Here is a 19,113-nt window from a genome sequence, read left to right on the forward strand (position 1 = left end):
TAAAAATATGAAACCGCAATTTATGAAATAAAGAACAATTATGGTCTAAAGGGTATCAAAATTTACAAAAAGAAAAAGCTTAATATCTATTTGTTTACTTTATTAAACATTTCTTTCAATGTAAGTTGTTTAAGTTGCTTCGTTTCATGTGATAATACTTTCTCTTTAATTCTATTAAACAGACATAATTTCTTGTTTAGTTACAAAGTTTCGCTGTTCAAGTCCTATAATTGCTGTGTCGAGAATACCGACTAATTTGTTAATCGAAATTTTTTCGTTTTCAATAACCTCTGTGTCACTTTCTTCACTATCGGAAGCGAATTATAATGACGAGGAACTTGATTTAAATCATATCAAAGACAGAGTACATCGAGATGAAATACTACATTTAGTAAGGAATTATAAGCCAAATAAAATAAAAACATCTGCCCTGAAGATAAGGATAGTGCTGACAGATCAACTTCCAATTCATTGCGCGCTGCGGCGTTCCTCTCCCCCGGCAGAGCAGTGTGAAATTGATAAACAGATTTCGGATTTCGAAACATACTTTCGCTTTGTAGATCCTTTACATATTAGTAAATATATATTGGAAATTCTATTTGACATAATCGAAAGTTCAAGCTTACTTTTATAAAATTGCTCTAACAATCTGCAAAAAATAATAAGGCATATCCAATTCGAAAATTAAGGAACAACGGAATCTGCAACATTAACTGAATTTGATAATTTTAGCTTAGCTTATACCGTCCATTATACATTAAACGCACATGCGTAAATGTATTATGCGCATGCGCACACGCATATTTGCAGCCGTAAATGTCTTACGCACACGCGTAAACGCCTAGCAGAAAGTTTGTAGCTTTGAGGTCCAGATTATAGATCATTCCGGATTATGGGTGTCCGAATTAACGACTTTTGACTGTACTTATTTGCTGAGTTGCTAGAGAAAATGTACTGCTTCCCAGGGATTCCGAAAGGAATATCATGTAGTAGTTTTGATTCTCCTGGATTATCTTGTAACTAGGTATTCCTAGTAATTATGGAAGAAAGTGTGGCCTAAGCAGCTTCCAGTGATGCCAATGCAAACATTTATGGTGAATCACTGTTGGCAACACAGGGCATGTGGTTCATAGGCTTTCATGACATGCATATGTACAAAGTTCATATTAACCCTCTGGAGTATTATGACCGGCTTCATCCGGTCATCAGAAGTTTTGAAACTTGGCATATATTAGCTTATACTTTAAGATATTTTGCTTTCTTAACTTCTTTAATAATGTAAATATCATCTTAATGAATGTAAGTTTATGAAAATACAGACTAAAATAAGTAATTATGCAAACTCAATTAATACACGCTGTTTAAAAACCAGTCTTCACCACATATCTAAGATCCTGTACCACTCAGCAAGTTTATGAAGATAACCATGCTTGAAATTCTGTCTGTGCAACATATTTTTTATAAAACCATCATGCACAATTTTTATATATATGAGGTAATTGATCCTCAGTGATTGGATCCAGTGCGTGTGGAAAAGGTATAAGTTTCTTCACATAAATATCCACTGTCGTGTATCAATGTAAATGCATGACATTTTTTATAACAGTTGGGCTTGTGCGCTTGCTCGGTGATATGACGTGCGTTTTTAGTAATGTTGTGTAAACAAAACAGAAGGAGGTGTGGATTTAAAAATTTGAATGCAACTTGTTTGTTTTAATAGATGTTATTTCTAGGTATTGCTTATGTTGTAATAATGTTTATCTGATATTTTTAATTTTTACAAAGTAAAAGCTAGAAAGAAACTTGCTGAAGAATAAAACCAGAGAGTGCCTTAAAAGCCATATAGTGCTCAGAACCCTTGATGCTTACCGCTTAATTGAAGGACACTAACATGATGCAAAATAACTCCTGCATTTTTATGTGGATTGTTTTAGTTTGTTGCATCTTTGAGAGCACGTATGGAGTTCTGTGTACAATGATTTCATTTACTGTGTTTGTGGTATATGTATAAAAATGTGATAAGTGGTTTGCGTATTTGGTAACTAGTTGTGTCACAACTATGTTGCAACAATGCATTTTCATTTGCTGCCACATAAGCTACAAACTGTCATCTGTTTCAGTACATATTACTATGATAGCATCTGATTCCGACAACAGCATAGTTCGAAGGATAATGATTCATGTTGCATAATATTATTTGTGACAGTGTTCTCTCCATGGGTGGCATTTAAAGCTGCATGTTATATAAAAAATAATTTGTTTTTCTGTACTCGATTTACCTTAAGACCTTTTGAATCTTCTTGTATCTTTATATGTAAATAAATGATTATGACCTTGAATGTTGGGAAACATTGTGATCAGAAATGTGTTTTCATAATAGTTATACAATGGCATTCTGTAACTCCTCTTTTCAGCTGGCCAACACACATATATTGTTGGATTGTGCTTTCAATGATTCATTGGTGCCAATTTTCAGTACTTAGTTTAACGGCATTTCATGCAGTCTTTCTCATGCTCATTTATCTATCTGCATGCACTGATACCGAACATCAATGCATGCTTTCTATCCTTTGGAACATATGCAATCATATTCTAATGTTGCAGTTTCCTTGTATTTAAGCATTTCTGTTGATATACATTTTCAGTGAATTTTTTTTTTTTTTGGAATTTCTCTGATATGCGCCCTCAAGTCGCCAAATTTCTCGCTAAACATTTTTGGCGAGAAACTCCATGCTTCCATATTACTATCTAAATTTTTTGTCTACATTTCGAACTTTAAGCCTAAAATGTCTTCAAAAACGCGGTTTTCGCACATGCAAAAACCACGTTTTGAACACACAATTTAAGCTAAAAATTCAAAACAAAAACAAAAAAATTAGATAGCAAAAATGTAAAGTTTTTAACCAAAAATATTTGACAAGAATCTATGTTCATAGTGACATGTTTTAACTTTAAAAAAAATCTACGAATTGCAAAATATAGGCATCGAAGGAATCTACGCACTACGCACACCTCGCTTTAATAAATTAACATAACAACAATAAATTTCAAAGAATACCATGTACACAGCATCCTGTTTAAAATTTAAAAAAAAATCCACAAATTGCACAATTTAGGCAACTAATGAATCTATGAACTACTCACACCTTGCTTTAATAAATTAACATAACAACAATAAATTTCAAAGAATACCATGTACACACACAGCTTTCTGTTTCAACTTTAAAAAACATCTACGAATTGCACAATCTAGACACTACACACTAATCTACAAAATAAACTAAAATAACTAAAATAAATTTCAAACAATTCAAAAAAAAAAAAAAAAAAAAAAAACAATAACGACAGAAATTCATACTAAGGAAACAATGAACATAACATTCTACAAAATAAGAACAAGCATAAAATAAAATGCACTTACCATGAATTAATGCTTTTTTGAACAGCAGAAATACCAATTTCATACCGCCTTTAACGTGCCGCCACATAATAATCGTATTTATATGACACTATCGTATTTATATGACAGCCAGGCACACTATCCAGAAAATTCATACTGTGGTTCACAAATAAATAAAATCACAAATAATCACAAATCCCTATTTCTATCATGCACAGCCACTAAGAATAATCTCCCAGACCCTCTTTCCACTCCTCCAAACACCCACTCCCCATCAACAGGATGGACACAATGATATTTCCTTTTGCCAAACTTCAATTCAACAACTTCTACCATTAATTCAGAAGTCAAACAACAAGAACTAATTCAGAAGTCAAACAACAAGAATCAGTGTTATATTTTCAAAATTGTGACAGTGTCCAGGCTTTCTTATCTTATCTAATCATTATTTCCTCTTTTGTTCATTTGTGGTTTTGCAGCTGAAGATGGTGGTTCGGTAAAACCATCGAAACTAGTCCTGTGAAAATTTTGAAAATATAATGCTGATTCTTGTTGTTTGACTTCTGAATTAGTATTTGTTCAACGTGTTATTGTGTCTTAACTTCTACCATTTTATCTTTCCCCATATCTTCTCAGACACAGACGCGAACCAACGAGCTCCAGCGAAAGATTTTTCAATGTCAACAGGCTTGCTATACAACACAAGCGTGTCAAAAACAAGTGTAGAACACATATCGCCACATTTGGTGAAATTAGGGCGTATATTAGAATTGTACCTTTTTTTTTCCCTTGATGACTTATTTCACTTGTGTCAGAGGAACATCGGTTTAAGTCTGTAAATTTTATCACATCTAAGGGAAAAAGATTGCATCTTTCGTTGGCTTAAGCTTTGGGACCCTAGCAGGTGACAGTATAAATCTGTGTAGTTGTATCCGATTTTTAAAGGAAACTTTCCTGGGGGATTGGATTAAGAGGTCTTTTGCCCCTCTTTCCCTTATACCAATCTCTTAGAGGCAAATTAAACAGTTACGAACCATTATTTAGATAAACTATAAATTACCGATTATAGGTATTTTTTTGATTGAGTATTGGTAAAAATTAAATATACAATAGAAATTACATTGCATTGCCATCCTTGTAGAATACAATTTTTGCATGTGTTATTTGTATCTCTTTAAAGAACCACTGGCATATTCCTCCCCCCCCCAGTTAGAGTTGCACTTGAAATATTTGGGTTAATTATATGTTAAAATAACTCATTTATGCTTTTGTATCCTGCCTGTAAATATGTATGATGAACATTTTATATATGCCAGTTTTACTTCTCTTTTATTTTTAACTGTTACGGCGACTTTTTGTTGAATGTAACTTTCTTATACTTTTTTAAGAATGGAGAATTTATATTTTGTGAATTTTTTTTTCTTTCTACAGAAATTCCAACCTCGCAGATATAAATTAAGTGAGGGGTCTGAAGAGTCATTGGATGACTTAAAAGCTGGCTTTTGGAAATTTGTAGAAGTATATAGTGCTGATTTTAAAGAAGATGCAGTAAAGGTCTGTAGTAGCTGATTATAAATTTATCTGAATATTGAATGTATGTTATTTTGTTGTTTATTGCATTTTTCTATCATGTGACACTATTTTCTGTTTATAAATTTGTACTTTCTGTGTCTATCCATTTAGTCAAAGTTATAAAGGATTAGCTATAATTTTGTTCTATCAACTTTTTATTAGTGAACCAAATATTACTGTTAAGAGAATAAGAGACAGTGAGAAAACAACTATAAAAAAGGCATTGTTGGGGGTCTGGGTAAGGAAGTTTTTTGAAGTGGCATGACATTTTTCCAGATTGTGCTTTCTGGAAACCTAGTTAATAAAAGAAAATAAAACTAGTTTTTTCCTTAGTCATGTATTATTTCTTTTTATTCTTATTGAGAAACTTTGTTAATATCCATTCTTCTGTGTTATATGCTAACAGCTGGTTAGTTGTATCCATTGTTTGATCCCGGGCACTGTGCTGCTGTATACTATTTTTATAATATTCCCATATGTAATATAAATACAAGTCAGCCCCCCCCCGGAAAAGGATCTTCTCAAGTGCATATTTCAGAAAGAACATAGACTTAATGCATTTTATTGTTACAAATTACCTACATGTATCCTGTATCAGGATATACTTGTTAAATTTATTTGCTGATTTATATTTTTTCATGCAAGTATTTAAATTGTCTAATGAATGTGTCAAGGTTTATTAAAAAATGCAGTCTAACTTTCTAAAAGATTTGTATAAGTTTTAAAATAGAATGTCAGTATAGAAATGCATTGAGTATCATGGCATAAAACTGCAAAGAATATATATCTAATTATCAGAAAACATAAAACTAAGTAAATAATCTTTGATAATTATTAAAGAAAATATTGTTAATATAAAACTGAATATGAAAAAGGCTACCAAAATTATAACAGATTTGAGAAATACCTGGATAAGTTACGTGATCATAGGAGCAAAAATTAGACTAAATAAATAAATAAATATCCAAAACTTGCAAACAATTTGTAAATTTATTACTGTTATTAGATGTATGATTGTACTGTAAATATGGAATGGTAGAAGAATAAAAAATGAAACCCTTAACCCATTCTGGATAAGCGTCTCATATGTGCATCATCAGCAAACGTTTTCTCATGGCCAGGTGTGTCATATATGAATCAGCTTTTAACTCACTCTGTGGCAGGGTGTACCACATATGACATTTTAGATAGAACATTTAATTAGTATTTTTTTACAACTAGATGTTGTATGTCTGTTATGGTGAAATTTATTAAAAGTGAAGTATGTTATTGACCTTCATTTCTATGCATTGTTTTTTATTTTTTGGTATTCTCTTTCGGAATGAGAGCAAAATTCTTGGGTGCTGAGTGATGTAATGGCTCTTTACGTTTATATAAACAAATGCATGTGTTATCAGACCTCATTAATACCTTTTGTTTTCGCTGATATAGCGAGGTAGATGTTATTTGTCTTTTTTAAAAGTTTTATTTATAGCTTTCAGATTTTCTTCCTACCATTAAGACAGATAGTTTGTATCATTTAATGAAATATTTTTACACCTAAATGGCAAAACAAAAATAGTATTTAACAAAAGAAGAGTACACATGATAATTGAGTCCTTTTCTCACACATGAGAGTGATGATATTTTTGCAGAATTGGAAAGGGATAGTTGTAGCAATTTTAATATGAACATATATTTTTGTTTATATATTATTTGAGGTAAGTTAAAAATTATATATGCTGGTTTTTTTATGAGAGGCTTTTAATAACTTATATTTTTATTATTGTTTTGTACTATAAGATGTCTGTGATTGGATATTTCTACCATATAAATTTATTTGAGGTAAGTCAAATATTATTACTCTAGAATTGATTCTTTTGTAAAATTTGTGAGGAAAATAGAAAACTTTGAAATTAATTCTAATGACTACTTGAGTGCTCTTCTAATAATGTAACAAAAATTGGAACAGCTGAATGATAAATTCACTTTATGCAAATTTTTTTCCCAGAGTTAGGCTTAGCAGCACAAATTGCTCATCCCCACAAGTTCGTACTCCATTTCAGAGAGACTGGTTTGGTAACTGAGCTACACATCGCAAATGCATTAATACAGTATAAAATTTGAAAGCAAGATGTCTAATATCCAGAGTGATCCACAAAAATAAAAATAAATAATAAAACCCTTACATGGTCTAGTAATAGAGAGAGTGTGTGACTAAATGGTCTAGTAAAGGAAGCAGGTGTGTTATAAAAGGGATTAATTGAAACTGGACTAACTGAAATTCCCACTTTTAACTTTAAACACCTGGTGGCTAGGGAGTTCAAGTATGACCAATAACAATACATTGATTGGCATTGTGCTGTATTACACGTTCAACTCGAGTGGTTGTGATTGGGCAGGGCCGATGCTAAGCAAATTTTCTTCGCTGTGCAATCTCTGGTACCATCTCCTTAAATTCTGAAAATTTTGTTGCCTCTAATTTCTTCTGTCCAGTGCCTCTCTCAGACTCTAAAAATTATGCCACATGTAATTTTTGTTGCTCCTGAAAATTATAAAATTTTGCTGCTGCTAAATTATCATACCTGGTGTGACTGCTCTTCCTGGCGCCCCTACGTTTTAAACCTGGTGTGGTTGCATCTGCTCTGGCACCAGCCCTGTGGGATTAGCATTTTTCTATCTGATCTAAATAAGTGGTGAAGCCCCAATGTTGCCATGTCTGCATGCCATCATATTAGATTTAAAATAATGATCTAAAATTCGGAATTGTTGAAGTTTCTATGATTCCAAATCTTGGACTTTGTATTACATAATCATTATGGTTTACACTGTTCTGAAGATATTAAAAATGGTATGGAATAAAGTCAGTATCATTTGGTGCAGTTTTGAAACAAGAATACCCAGGTTGTACATTACACTCATAGATTTTTGTTCTCATAAATTAAAATCTTGTGAAAGGAATTAAGGAATCACTGAATTTGAATGTCTAGCAATTATATTAATTATGTAGTAATAATAGTACAAGGTAACGAAGAAAGTTCTTGCCGTTATGACATTGGAAGAGTGAACCCAAACATAAAAATAATCACCAAACCTGGCGATGAAGTGTTAGGATAGGAGTCCGGACATTGAGCAAGAGTATAAAAGCACATTGCATTGGTACTTCAAACGTAACTTACACAGCAACTGATTGAAATGGATGCGTCAAAGGCGCTTGTTCGGAGTTGTTTGCTGTATGATTTTAAAATGGGCTTTTCATAAGCAGAATCAAGGCGCCAAATTTACCAGGTCTTGGGGGATGATGCCATTAACAAACGAACTGCTAGGCAATGGTTCCAGAAGTTCAGGTCAGGGGATATATCTCTTAGTGATGTACCACACAGTGATTGGCCACAAGTGCTGGAGAATGAGGCCCTGAGAGCAGCCATAGAGAGTGACAGTGGCCAAACATGTGGTGAGCTTGCTGCACACTTCCAGGTATCTGATGAAATGATCAGTCTCCATTTGCACTGTATAGGAAAGGCATACAAGCTGAGCAAGTTGGTACCCCTCTCACTGTTCGATGCAAACAAGCAACAGCATGTCATTGCCTGTTTGTCATTGCTTACTCCGTACTTCAATCCATCCATATTTGATCGAGAACTCACCAGCGATGAAAAGAGGGCCCAGTATGGCACACTGAGGCCTTCCAGACATTTGTTGTCACCACGGTACCCTGTGCCTCGCATTGCGAGACCCTCTTTCCACCCACGCAAGATCATGCTGTGTATCTGGTGCACTAGTCAACAAGTGGTGCACTAATGAGCTCCTGTCAGTGGGCCAAGCCATCATGGCAGGCCTGTACTTGCAGCAATTAGAATGTGTGTATCAGGCACTGATGCATAAAGAGCTAGCATTGGTCAGTCATAAGGGTATGCTCCTCCTCCATGACGATGCGAGGCCACATGTGGCTCGGCAGGCCAAGGACACCATCCATTGACTGGGCTGGGAGACACTACCTCATCCACCATACTCCCCAGACCTTGCACCAACAGACTACCACCTTTTCCATTCCGGGGACAACCATCTTCATGGGAAATCCTTCAACAACTGGCCAGACCTCAAATAGGCCTTCATGGACTTTGCATCCAAGTTATCCAAGTCATTCTGGAGGAATGCAAAGTCCATGAAGGATCCAAGTCATTCATGGACTTTGCATTCTTCTCATGGACTTTGCATTCCTCCAGAAATTTAACTTTCCCCTTTTTCTGTTACAGAAAAGTCCTACAAGTATATATTTTAAAATCTCGAGTTCAAGGCAAAAATCATAATTGATCTATAAAAACCATTGGAACTTGGAATGCAACAAAAAGATGAGATATGAAAATGCTGCCATTGGAAACTGAATATTTGTCATGTGCATTGTTGCATAAACAATTGTTATGCACATGGTTACCAGAGTCTAGTGTATTCTGAAACTTTGGGAATTTCTGCTAAAGTGGTTGCAATGGTACACAGTGCTGTTTGCTTTTTGAAGTTTTGCTTTGTCAAAAGTTTTAATGTTAATATCTTTCCTTGTTTATTTAAGAGATATAATATTTTAAATTAGTTGCATTAGCCATAGCAAGTGGTAATTCTTGATCTTAGGTATCAAAGCTGATAGGTACAGGAAAGTTGGTTGCGAGCTGCTGTCTGTGATGTGCTCAAATGATGAAACCATGTTAATGGGATAATTACATGCCATCCTTCCTGCATTCTAGTTTCCTGTACAGTAAACTTTTGCTGAATGGAGATTTATGGAATATGATTTTGCATATACGTGTAATCTTAATTGTCTTCATATAATTTGTCCATCATGAGAATTTCTAATGTGTGGGACATGCTGCACAGCATCAGCTATGTTGCAATAATCATGTTTTAGGATTCCCCACTGTGTAATTCTAAGTTACAGTTGAAAGTGAAGAATCTTAAGAACTAGTAAGCGAATAATCGTTTGAGTTGAGACAGTGAATAAACTTGTGAAAAGGGTTAAAAGACCCTTTATTATTCAAAATAAGATTTAACAGAACTCCGTCTTGGAGTTGTACAATAAAGCCGACACTTGGCCTTGAACTTAAGAAACTTAAGAATTTAACTAATATTAACTAAAGAGATAGAGCCGAAGCTATCAAAATTCTAACAGAGTTTGCCCCTTAACATTAATTGACTGCGAAGCTATCAAGGGCCTAAAGTATGGCCGAGTGTAATAATAGCTTACGAGAGAGAGTAGCCTAAAAAGGCGGACATGTGCAGCCAGAATATCTGGTATCTCCTTCACTAAGTAGAACTTTGCGGTTAAATACCGCTCTTCCTCATTCAGACATGATTATAAAACTATGTTCTGGCTGGAAATGGTAAGTTGAAATTAAGAAACGATAGGAAAGGAAGTTTAACTCAAAATTTAACACTTAATAAAATTAATATAATTCTTACATAGTTAAATGACTGGCTTGAAATTTCATTCATTAAATAAGTCTTAACATTACTTAGAACAGCAATACCTGAGTTTCTTGATAATGTTCCAGAACACGGTGTTTAAGCCTTCACAACATGACGTCCAAATGTAGAGGTTTAATTCTTTTTACCGATCATCACTTCCTTAACCTAACCAAAGCGTTCAAAGCCTGTTATGTCCGACATGTTTACATTTCTGAAAATAAAGCTCTAAATGAAGGAAAGCACAGCACACTAATGGCATTTTGGAAGCAGTTTTAAATAATTCACTGCATAGAAATGATTAAACTTTCAGGGGAACGGGTGAGTTCATCAACAATGAATGTTTGCTGGCATTAGCACCGGTCAGATTTTGCTAACAATTTTAAAAGCTATCCTCCAACTGAAAATGAAAATTAAAGTGTAGAAATTGCAAAAACAATTTCTATTATATGCCAGAAAATTAGTACCCTCTTTCATTTATGCTGCACTATTTTGTTTTGATAGTCTGAAATGAATTTATATGATGCATTTTCTAGATATGCTCTTGATTTCTCCCTGACGATTTTGTGTACTTTTGGTAATATTTATTGCTCTGTGTATTAACTGTATCTGCTGAAACTTTAATAGCAGTTGAAATTTTAAATTAGTTGGTGTATTTAGTGTCACAATAAATTATAACTCTTCTTATGGAAATTGTTTTATTTTCAATGTATATTTTTATTAAACGATGAAAATGTTATCTGATCGTGTAGTATTAGTGTCTATTAACTTTTAGAAAGTTAAGCATAAGGTCTTTATAGATGCCATTTTTTGAAAAGTAATTGTACTTTTTTTCTGTATCTTTTTAAACAGAGTATTGAAGACTCTATCAATTCACATGAAAGTGGTGTGTTTTATACTATTCCTCCATTAGGAGGTCATCTGATTAAAGAAGTTAATAATCAAAGAAGTAAAAATAGTCCAGATGAAGGCGAGATAAAAGAGAATGGTTTGTTTCATTTACTATAGTAAAATAGAAATTAAGGTTCTGACTTTATTACTGATTTTATATATACGAGGGTTGGAACTTTAATAGTGGCAACACAGCTGAAAAAACGCTACGCAACAAAACCAAAGAATATCGCGTATACCACACGTGAACTACATATCTACCTTACCTCTCAGCAAAAAGACTCGTCCTGCCTACGTCACGCGCATGCGGAATGATGAGAAGAACGGATCCTTGTATTAGCTCGCGGTCTAAAGTAAGTGTTGTCAGGATGTTTTCAAAACAAGAACAACAATGTTGGATAAATATTGAATGTGCAGAGGTCGTACAGCACGACAGTGTCATCAAGGGCTTCAAGAGGCTTGCGGGGAATCTGCATTGCCTTAGAGAACCGTAGCAAGATGGGTGAAAGCATTCAATGAAGGACGCCAAAACGTGGCAGACATGTTGCAGCCAGGTCGTCCGAGTGTCAGCGATGCAGATGTGCAAGCTGTTGCCGCACTAATGGACAGTGATCGCCGCCAAACGATTCGTCGGCTGGCCGGACAAACAGGATTAGCGCATACGACTGTGCTGCACATTCTGAAGGAACGCCTGTCCATGAGAAAAATTGCTTCACGATGGGTTCCTCATCAATTGACGGGAAATGCAGAAATGGCTACGATACGATGCTGCCTGAAACCACCTGGAGCGCTATGAGCGCGAAGGAGCACAATCTCCGACCAGCTTTGAGAAAAAAACGCCGACACTTTCTGCAGAACGCTCCTCTCATTTTGCATGACAATGCTTGGCCGCATGCAGCGCAAGCTGTGACTGATTTGTTCAAGCGATGGGGCTGGGAAGTGCTTTACCATCCACTATACTCCCCAGATCTAAGCACTTGTTACTATGACTTAATTCCTAAGATGAAAGAACCACTTCGTGGCACTTGCTTCCAATCTGTTCCTGAGATTCTTGCGGCAGTAGACCAGTCCATTCAAAGTATCAACAAAACAGGCGCTGCTACAGATATTCTGCAACTTCCACATCGTTGGAAACGGGTTGTACACAATGCTGGCGACTATATTGAAGGACTGTAAAACATGGTGACATGAATCACTTTTGTATTCCTTGTAAATAAATAGTTGCCACTATTAAAGTTCCAACCCTCGTATATATTTTTTAATTTGTAAGAAAGCTTTAGTTAAATATGAAACATAAAATAGCAAGCATTAGTTAATATGAAGCATAAAACACTTTTTAGTTTTAACAAATAAAATGCACAATATGATTGTTGAGTGAAATATCTTTTTGTATACAATGTTTGCTTGATTTTTTCCTAAAATTTAAAATGTTTTCTGATTTTAGTCTTCAAGATTTTTAATTAAACATTCGTATGTGTATGGTAATAAACTTCCTATTCCATAATAATGCTTTTGAGACATAATTTATTTGCTTGGTTAAATAAAAGCCTGGTTAAAATGATTTGCCCATGGGCAATAATTTGATTATCATTATTAATTCTGTGAGATTATGTACATTCAGTAGTATTTATTGATATTACCTTGTAAGGATCTGAAATTTTCTATCATTAATTCTCACGCAGTGAGAGCTTAATTTTGAAAATTACAAATTCTAGAACACCATGGGATGTTCTTAGGAATGGTAAATTAAATAAATAAAATACTGGGTAAAAATATATTTACGAGTACCCCTTGGCGAAAATTGGCGATTTTTGGCGGTACATGGATACCGAGTTTGTGCAATCCATTGACTTGTTATTTTGGCTTGTGTAGTGGCGATTTTTGCACAAAGCCAAAATAACAAGACAAAGAATTGCTCAAACTACATATTGTGCACTCCCTTGACATTGTCCATGTACAAATCGAACTATATTCACTTAAAAAAAGGAGCAGCTAACAAAAAAAAATATATATATAATCTCAGTAAACTACATTTTAAATCACACAAATAACATAAAAAAGGAAATTCATCTTTGCAGTACACAAAGGAAATATCTATTTACCTTATTTATGAATTAAAATGTCTTCAGTCAACCAAAATTCCTCAAGAGCATCCAAAAACTTCATAAAATTATCTGAACTAGAATCTGTATACTGGCATCGCCACATAAATTCACAAAATAAGAGTAAAAACTATCTTCCATGGTGCCGTGTATCATCTGATGAACAATATTTTGACTAATATTTTTGTGACTGCAGCTTCTGAGTAATATTGCACGAGCTTCAAGCAGATGTAATCATTTTCTTTACTCTATAGGTTTTTTTTATTCATTATCTATTCATGTTATTATTATCTATGTTTTGTAACAGTTTATGTTTCAGAGAATGGCAACATACTATGATGTTGTTCTTTTTACAGAGTTAGTGTACTTTTTTTCATCATTTGAGAGTATGAATAAAAGAACTATTTAATTATTGTAGAGTCTTAAATAACTAAAGAGATATAGATAGTTATTTTCAAGTAATAAATAGTTCTTGAGGTAACAAATTAGGTGAGAATTTTTGAACATTTGGCGTCCGCTGACTGGACTGTTATCTGCAAGTAGAATTCTTTCATTTACTTATAATGGATGTTTTAAAGTGCAAACGATCTCAATTTAGGAGATTGTTTACAAAAGCTTTAAATGAGTTTGAGAAAAATGGAAATGATTTATCTTTAGATGGCAAAATTTCAAAACTTAAATTAGTTTGAGGACAAAGCAAAACCTATGATTGAAATAGAACAGACTTGTAGAGAAGAATTGATTAAAATTGAAAAAGATGAAGCTGTGATAAATAATGAGTTTGATGAGTCAGAATGCTGTATTGATAAGTGGAGAATGGTAGAAAGCAAATCAGTTTCGCTTCTAACTGAAAAGGAAAACGGTTCTGTTGGTAATGAAAGCTTAACTCAAAATGCTACTATTCGTTATCCTAAGCTTAAACTTCCGATTTTTGATGGGAATATTAAATGCTGGTTAGGATTTTGGGGCCAGTTTAAAAAGATCGATAGTGATCCCAATTTAAATGATCATGATAAATTTGCATATGGTAAAAGGGTCATCTGCTGGAGTTAATCAAAAGCTTTCCGCCCGGTGGCGAAAGTTATAGTAAAGCTTTAGAACAACTACAATCGCGTTTTGGGAAAGAAGACCTTCTTATAGAAGTCTATGTTAGAGATCTACTTTCGTTAGTATTATTATAAAACTCTCAGCAGAAATTTTCATTACGAAAACCCTATGATAACTTAGAATCGAAACTAAGAGCGTTAGAAGTTCTGGGTGTTGCTAGAGATAAATATGCGGCGATGTTATATCCTCTAGTTGAATCGTCATTGCCGGATGATACATTAAGAGCTTGGCAAAGATTACGAGTTATTAATTGCAGTCAGAGAGAATCTGAAAGTAGTGAGCAAAAAGAGAAAAATGCGTGAACACATCGCATGGATATAGATTTGCTTTCATTTTTGCTCGATGACATTGAAGGTGAAGAGAGAGTATCTATAGCTACTCAGTGCTTTACTAAATATCAGACACCTAAGCCTGGGAATGCTAAACACTTTGGTTTCAAAAACCGTGGAGAATTTTCCAAAACACCTTCTGCTTCTATCTAATAGCAACATCTGAACAAAATTCAACTGGATGTATTTTTTGTGCTGGAAATCATGCATCTGGTGATTGCGTTAAAGCAAGAAAGATGACGTCTGAGGAAAGGCAAAAAGCAGTTCTAAATAGTCGCAGTTGCTTTTTATGTTTAGACAGAAAACATGTAATAGCTAAATGTAAATAACGAACATCGTGTGTGAATTGTGGGAAGAAACACCACATACTTTTATGTAGAAATATCCAAGCTGAATCAAAATCTCCAGTTCCTGTTAGCACGAATAAGGATGAAAATACGGATGCAGTACCTGAACGAGATGAAACCCTCGCCAATTTGGAGAGAACAACAAATGTGTTTTTGCAAACTTTAACGGTTACATTGAAAGGGCGAGATAGCAAGCGCCAGGCCCGTGCTATTATCGATTCAGCTTCACAGAGATCTTATATTTTAAAAAGCAGTGCAGATGAAATGAAATTTGAGAGTACATCTAAAGAAAGATTGAGCCATTCATTATTTGGTGGGTCATGTACTGATGTCATAAACCACGATGTTTTTACAGTGTTCTTGTCTAAAACGGATGGAACGTATCATTGTAACTTCAAAGCTCTTAGCCAAGATATTTTTTATCGAAGTATACCACCAGTTGCTAAAGGCGAGTGGATTCGAGAGCTTAAAGAGAACAATATTTCTGTATGCGACGATAGTAATGTACCAATAGAAATACTTATCGGCGCTGACATTGCAGGCAAGTTGATGACCGGAGGATTTAAATTGCTTACTTCAGGCCTTGCTGCTATAGAAACTAAACTTGGTTGGACTCTTTTTGGGAAAAATGGTATGAGTGAGATCTCGGACAATTCCACACTGCTCGTCACATCCATGTTGAATAAGGAAATATTGATATCCGATCTATGGTCTCTAGATTCACTTGGAATTCTAGATCCATCAGAGAAGAAAAGTAAACTGGATCTTCAAGAAGAAGCAAGAGATCATTTCTTGTCTACTGTAAAGGTGAACGAAGAGGGGCGTTTTCAAGTCAGCTTGCCATGGCTTGATAACCATCTACCGTTAAAAGATAACTATGATTTAGCTGTAAAGAGATTAGCTTCTACAGTAAAACGACTAAAATCTGAGAAACTTTATGATGCTTATGGAGAAGTCTTTAGTGAATGGGAACAAGAAGGCATCATAGAAGAAGTACCAAAAAGCGAAATTGGTGTAACATGCCATTATCTACCACATCGACATGTAGTAAAAGAAAACAGTACTACACGAATCAGGCCAGTGTTTGATGCCTCGGCCAAACAAAAAGGATCCCATAGTCTCAATGATTGTCTAGAAAATGGTCAGAACCTTATCGAATTGATTCCTTCAATTCTTCATAGATTCCGAATGAACAGAATAGGAGTTTCTGCAGATATATGAAAAGCATTCTTACAAATAAGTCTCAACCCTAAGGATAAAGACTATCTAAGATTCTTAAGGTATAGAACTGATGGAAAACTGAAGTATTACAGGCATTGTAAAGTAGTATTTGGAGTTACAAGCAGCCCTTTCTTGCTAGTTTCTGTAATTCACCATCTTCTAGAATCCACTTTGAAACAACTAAATGGAAACCCAAAGTGTAAAGTGGATATTATTGAGCAATTGAAGAAGAGTTTTTATGTAGATAATTATTTAGCGAGTGTGAAAAATGATTTAGAATTGCAATAATTCATACAAGTTGCTTCAGATACTTTAGCTACAAGAAAGCTAGAATTACGTGGTTGGGAATATAGTGACCCAACAGGTAATTCCTCTAGTACCACAAATGTATTAGGAATGATTTGGGAACGATGTGGAGATTACCTTTGCCTTAATATTACTAACATCACCTACAGTCTACCAGAAATTTGGTCTAAATGAGATTTTAGCTACTACACACAAAATATTCGACCCTTTAGGAATAGTTTTTCCCCGTAACTCTTGTGCCGAAACTTTTACTTCAGCACCTATGGGAAGTTATCTTGGGACCAAGAAGTTGATTCAAATTCAACATCACAATTTTGTAAATGGTTGAATGATTTGCAGTGTCTGGAAAGAATGAGAATACCAAGATGGTTAAACTGTGATCGTGAGATTGAAAATACTTCATTTCGTCAGTGATGCGAGTAAACTTGCATATTCAGCTGTGGCCTTTGTTCGAGTACAAACAAGAGATTCGGTTCAAGTTCATTTGGTGCAAGCTAAAGCGAGAGTTGCACCCAGCGGAAGGAAAAAGACAACAATAGCTCGATTAAAACTTCTTGGAGCTACAATATGTGCACGTTTAGCATCCAGCATAATACCTGAATTTCAAGCTGATGATATTTATTTTTGGACAGATTCGTCTACTGTGCTAGCTTGGATACAGAGAAAGGAAGTATGGGACGTATTTGTTCACAACAGAATTAAGGAAATAAAGCTACTGACATCTATTGAATCCTGGAGACAAGTACCAGGATCACTGAATCCTGCTGATTTGCCCAGTAGAGGATGCTCTGCTTCTTATTTAATTAAATCCAGATGGTGGGAAGGACCTAAATGGCTATATTTATCACCTGAAAAATGTCCAAAAGAAGATTTTAGTGCTGATGAAGAAGAAATAGCTCTTGAGAAAAAGAAAAGGATTATTTCGTCCTTAATAAATCTTAATGCTAGTGAAATAGTTGCTACTAGATTCTCAAGTTATCGTAAGACAATCAGACTGGTAGCGTGGATGTGTCGTTTTGTTTACCACTGTAAACATCAAAACAAGAAAAAGGATGAACTTACTGTATCTGAGTTAAATGAAGCAGAGAATATCTTGATTCGTTTAATACAAAATGAGTCCTTTAATGGAAAAGAAGATAAACGGATTTTAAGTCTTAATCCATTCATTGATTGTGGGATCATCAGAACTAAAACAGCAATATTTCAAAGAGAAGATACACCTGAGTTCAGAACTCCTGCTATTTTGCCAAGTGATCATCCTCTTATAAAAAGTTTAGTAATGGAAGAACATAAGTTGAAAGGACATGTTGGAGTTTCTCACGTTCTAAATTCCTTAATAGAAAGATTTTGGATATTAGCGGGAAGAAGAGTTGTGTCATCCGTTTTGAAAACTTGTATAACCTGTAAGCGTTATTCAAACAAAAATGTTAACCCACCAGCGCCACCACTTCCTAGAGATCGGGTACAAGATGCCTCAGTATTTCAAATAACTGGCATAGATTATGCTGGACCTTTATTTCTAAGAGACTACAAGAAGGCATGTATTTGCCTATTCACTTGCGCAGTGTACCATTGTGTTCATTTGGAACTGGTTACATCCTTAACGACAGATACATTTCTACAAGCGTTTTACTGTTTTGCTGCTAGACGTGGGAAGCCATCTATAATTTTTACTGATAATGGAACAAATTTTGTTGGAGCATGCAATGCACTTGCTTCAATTGATTTCGATGAAATTTCAAAAGAGGTAGCTAATGAACGTATTATTTGGAAGTTCATTCCCCCAGTCGCTCCATGGTGGGCTGGCTGGTGGGAATGCCTCATAGGAATGATGAAAAGAATATTAAGAAAAGTTCTTGGGAGAGCCTGCCTTAGTTACGAGGAAATGTGTACCGTTTTTTGTAACTGTGAAGCTATCCTAAATGATAGACCTTTAACAGTTGTATCGGCTGATTCAAGTCTCACTTCCATAACACACGGAAATTTTTTACGAGAAATACAAAACTATTCAGTGCCAATTGTGAAACATGACTTCAATTCTAACTTTTATAAATGGAGATTGCGTTATATCCAAAATGTTAACCAGGCTTTCAAGAAAAGATTTCGCCAAGAATGTCTGGGAACTTTGAAAACAACAAGCAAAAAATTCGCTAGAAGTTGTGAATTAAAAGAAGGAGACATTGTCTTAATTGGAAGGGATGACAAAAGGAGATTAAATTGGCCTCTTAGTAAAATCATACAATTATTTCCAGGTACCGACGGTGAAAGTTGACGAGCCAGAATTAAAGTGCAAAATGGAGAAGTCATAAGAGCTTTACAAAATCTTTATCCTTTGGAATTATTGACTGCTGAGGAACTTCCATCGAAATTCAGTGGAAGTCAACCATGCGAAAATTTTTCGGTAG

General features: G+C 34.7%; 1 protein-coding gene across 2 annotated transcripts in view; it reads left to right on the forward strand.

Moving 5' to 3' along the window:
- LOC118201737 (transcriptional adapter 3-like) overlaps positions 1 to 19,113 on the forward strand; it is a 127,018-nt gene that overhangs the window by 52,872 nt on the left and 55,033 nt on the right. For both annotated transcript variants that reach the window (XM_035373886.2, XM_035373885.2), the window contains 2 exons: positions 4,832 to 4,954; positions 11,258 to 11,393. In XM_035373886.2, coding sequence (XP_035229777.1) covers positions 4,832 to 4,954; positions 11,258 to 11,393 — 259 coding nt within the window. The remainder of the gene's footprint in view (positions 1 to 4,831; positions 4,955 to 11,257; positions 11,394 to 19,113) is intronic.

Source organism: Stegodyphus dumicola, chromosome X1 (genome assembly GCF_044657685.1).
Source record: "Stegodyphus dumicola isolate Sdum_Otavi_A_Nest chromosome X1, ASM4465768v1".
In the NCBI taxonomy this organism is placed as follows: Eukaryota; Metazoa; Arthropoda; class Arachnida; order Araneae; family Eresidae; genus Stegodyphus; species Stegodyphus dumicola.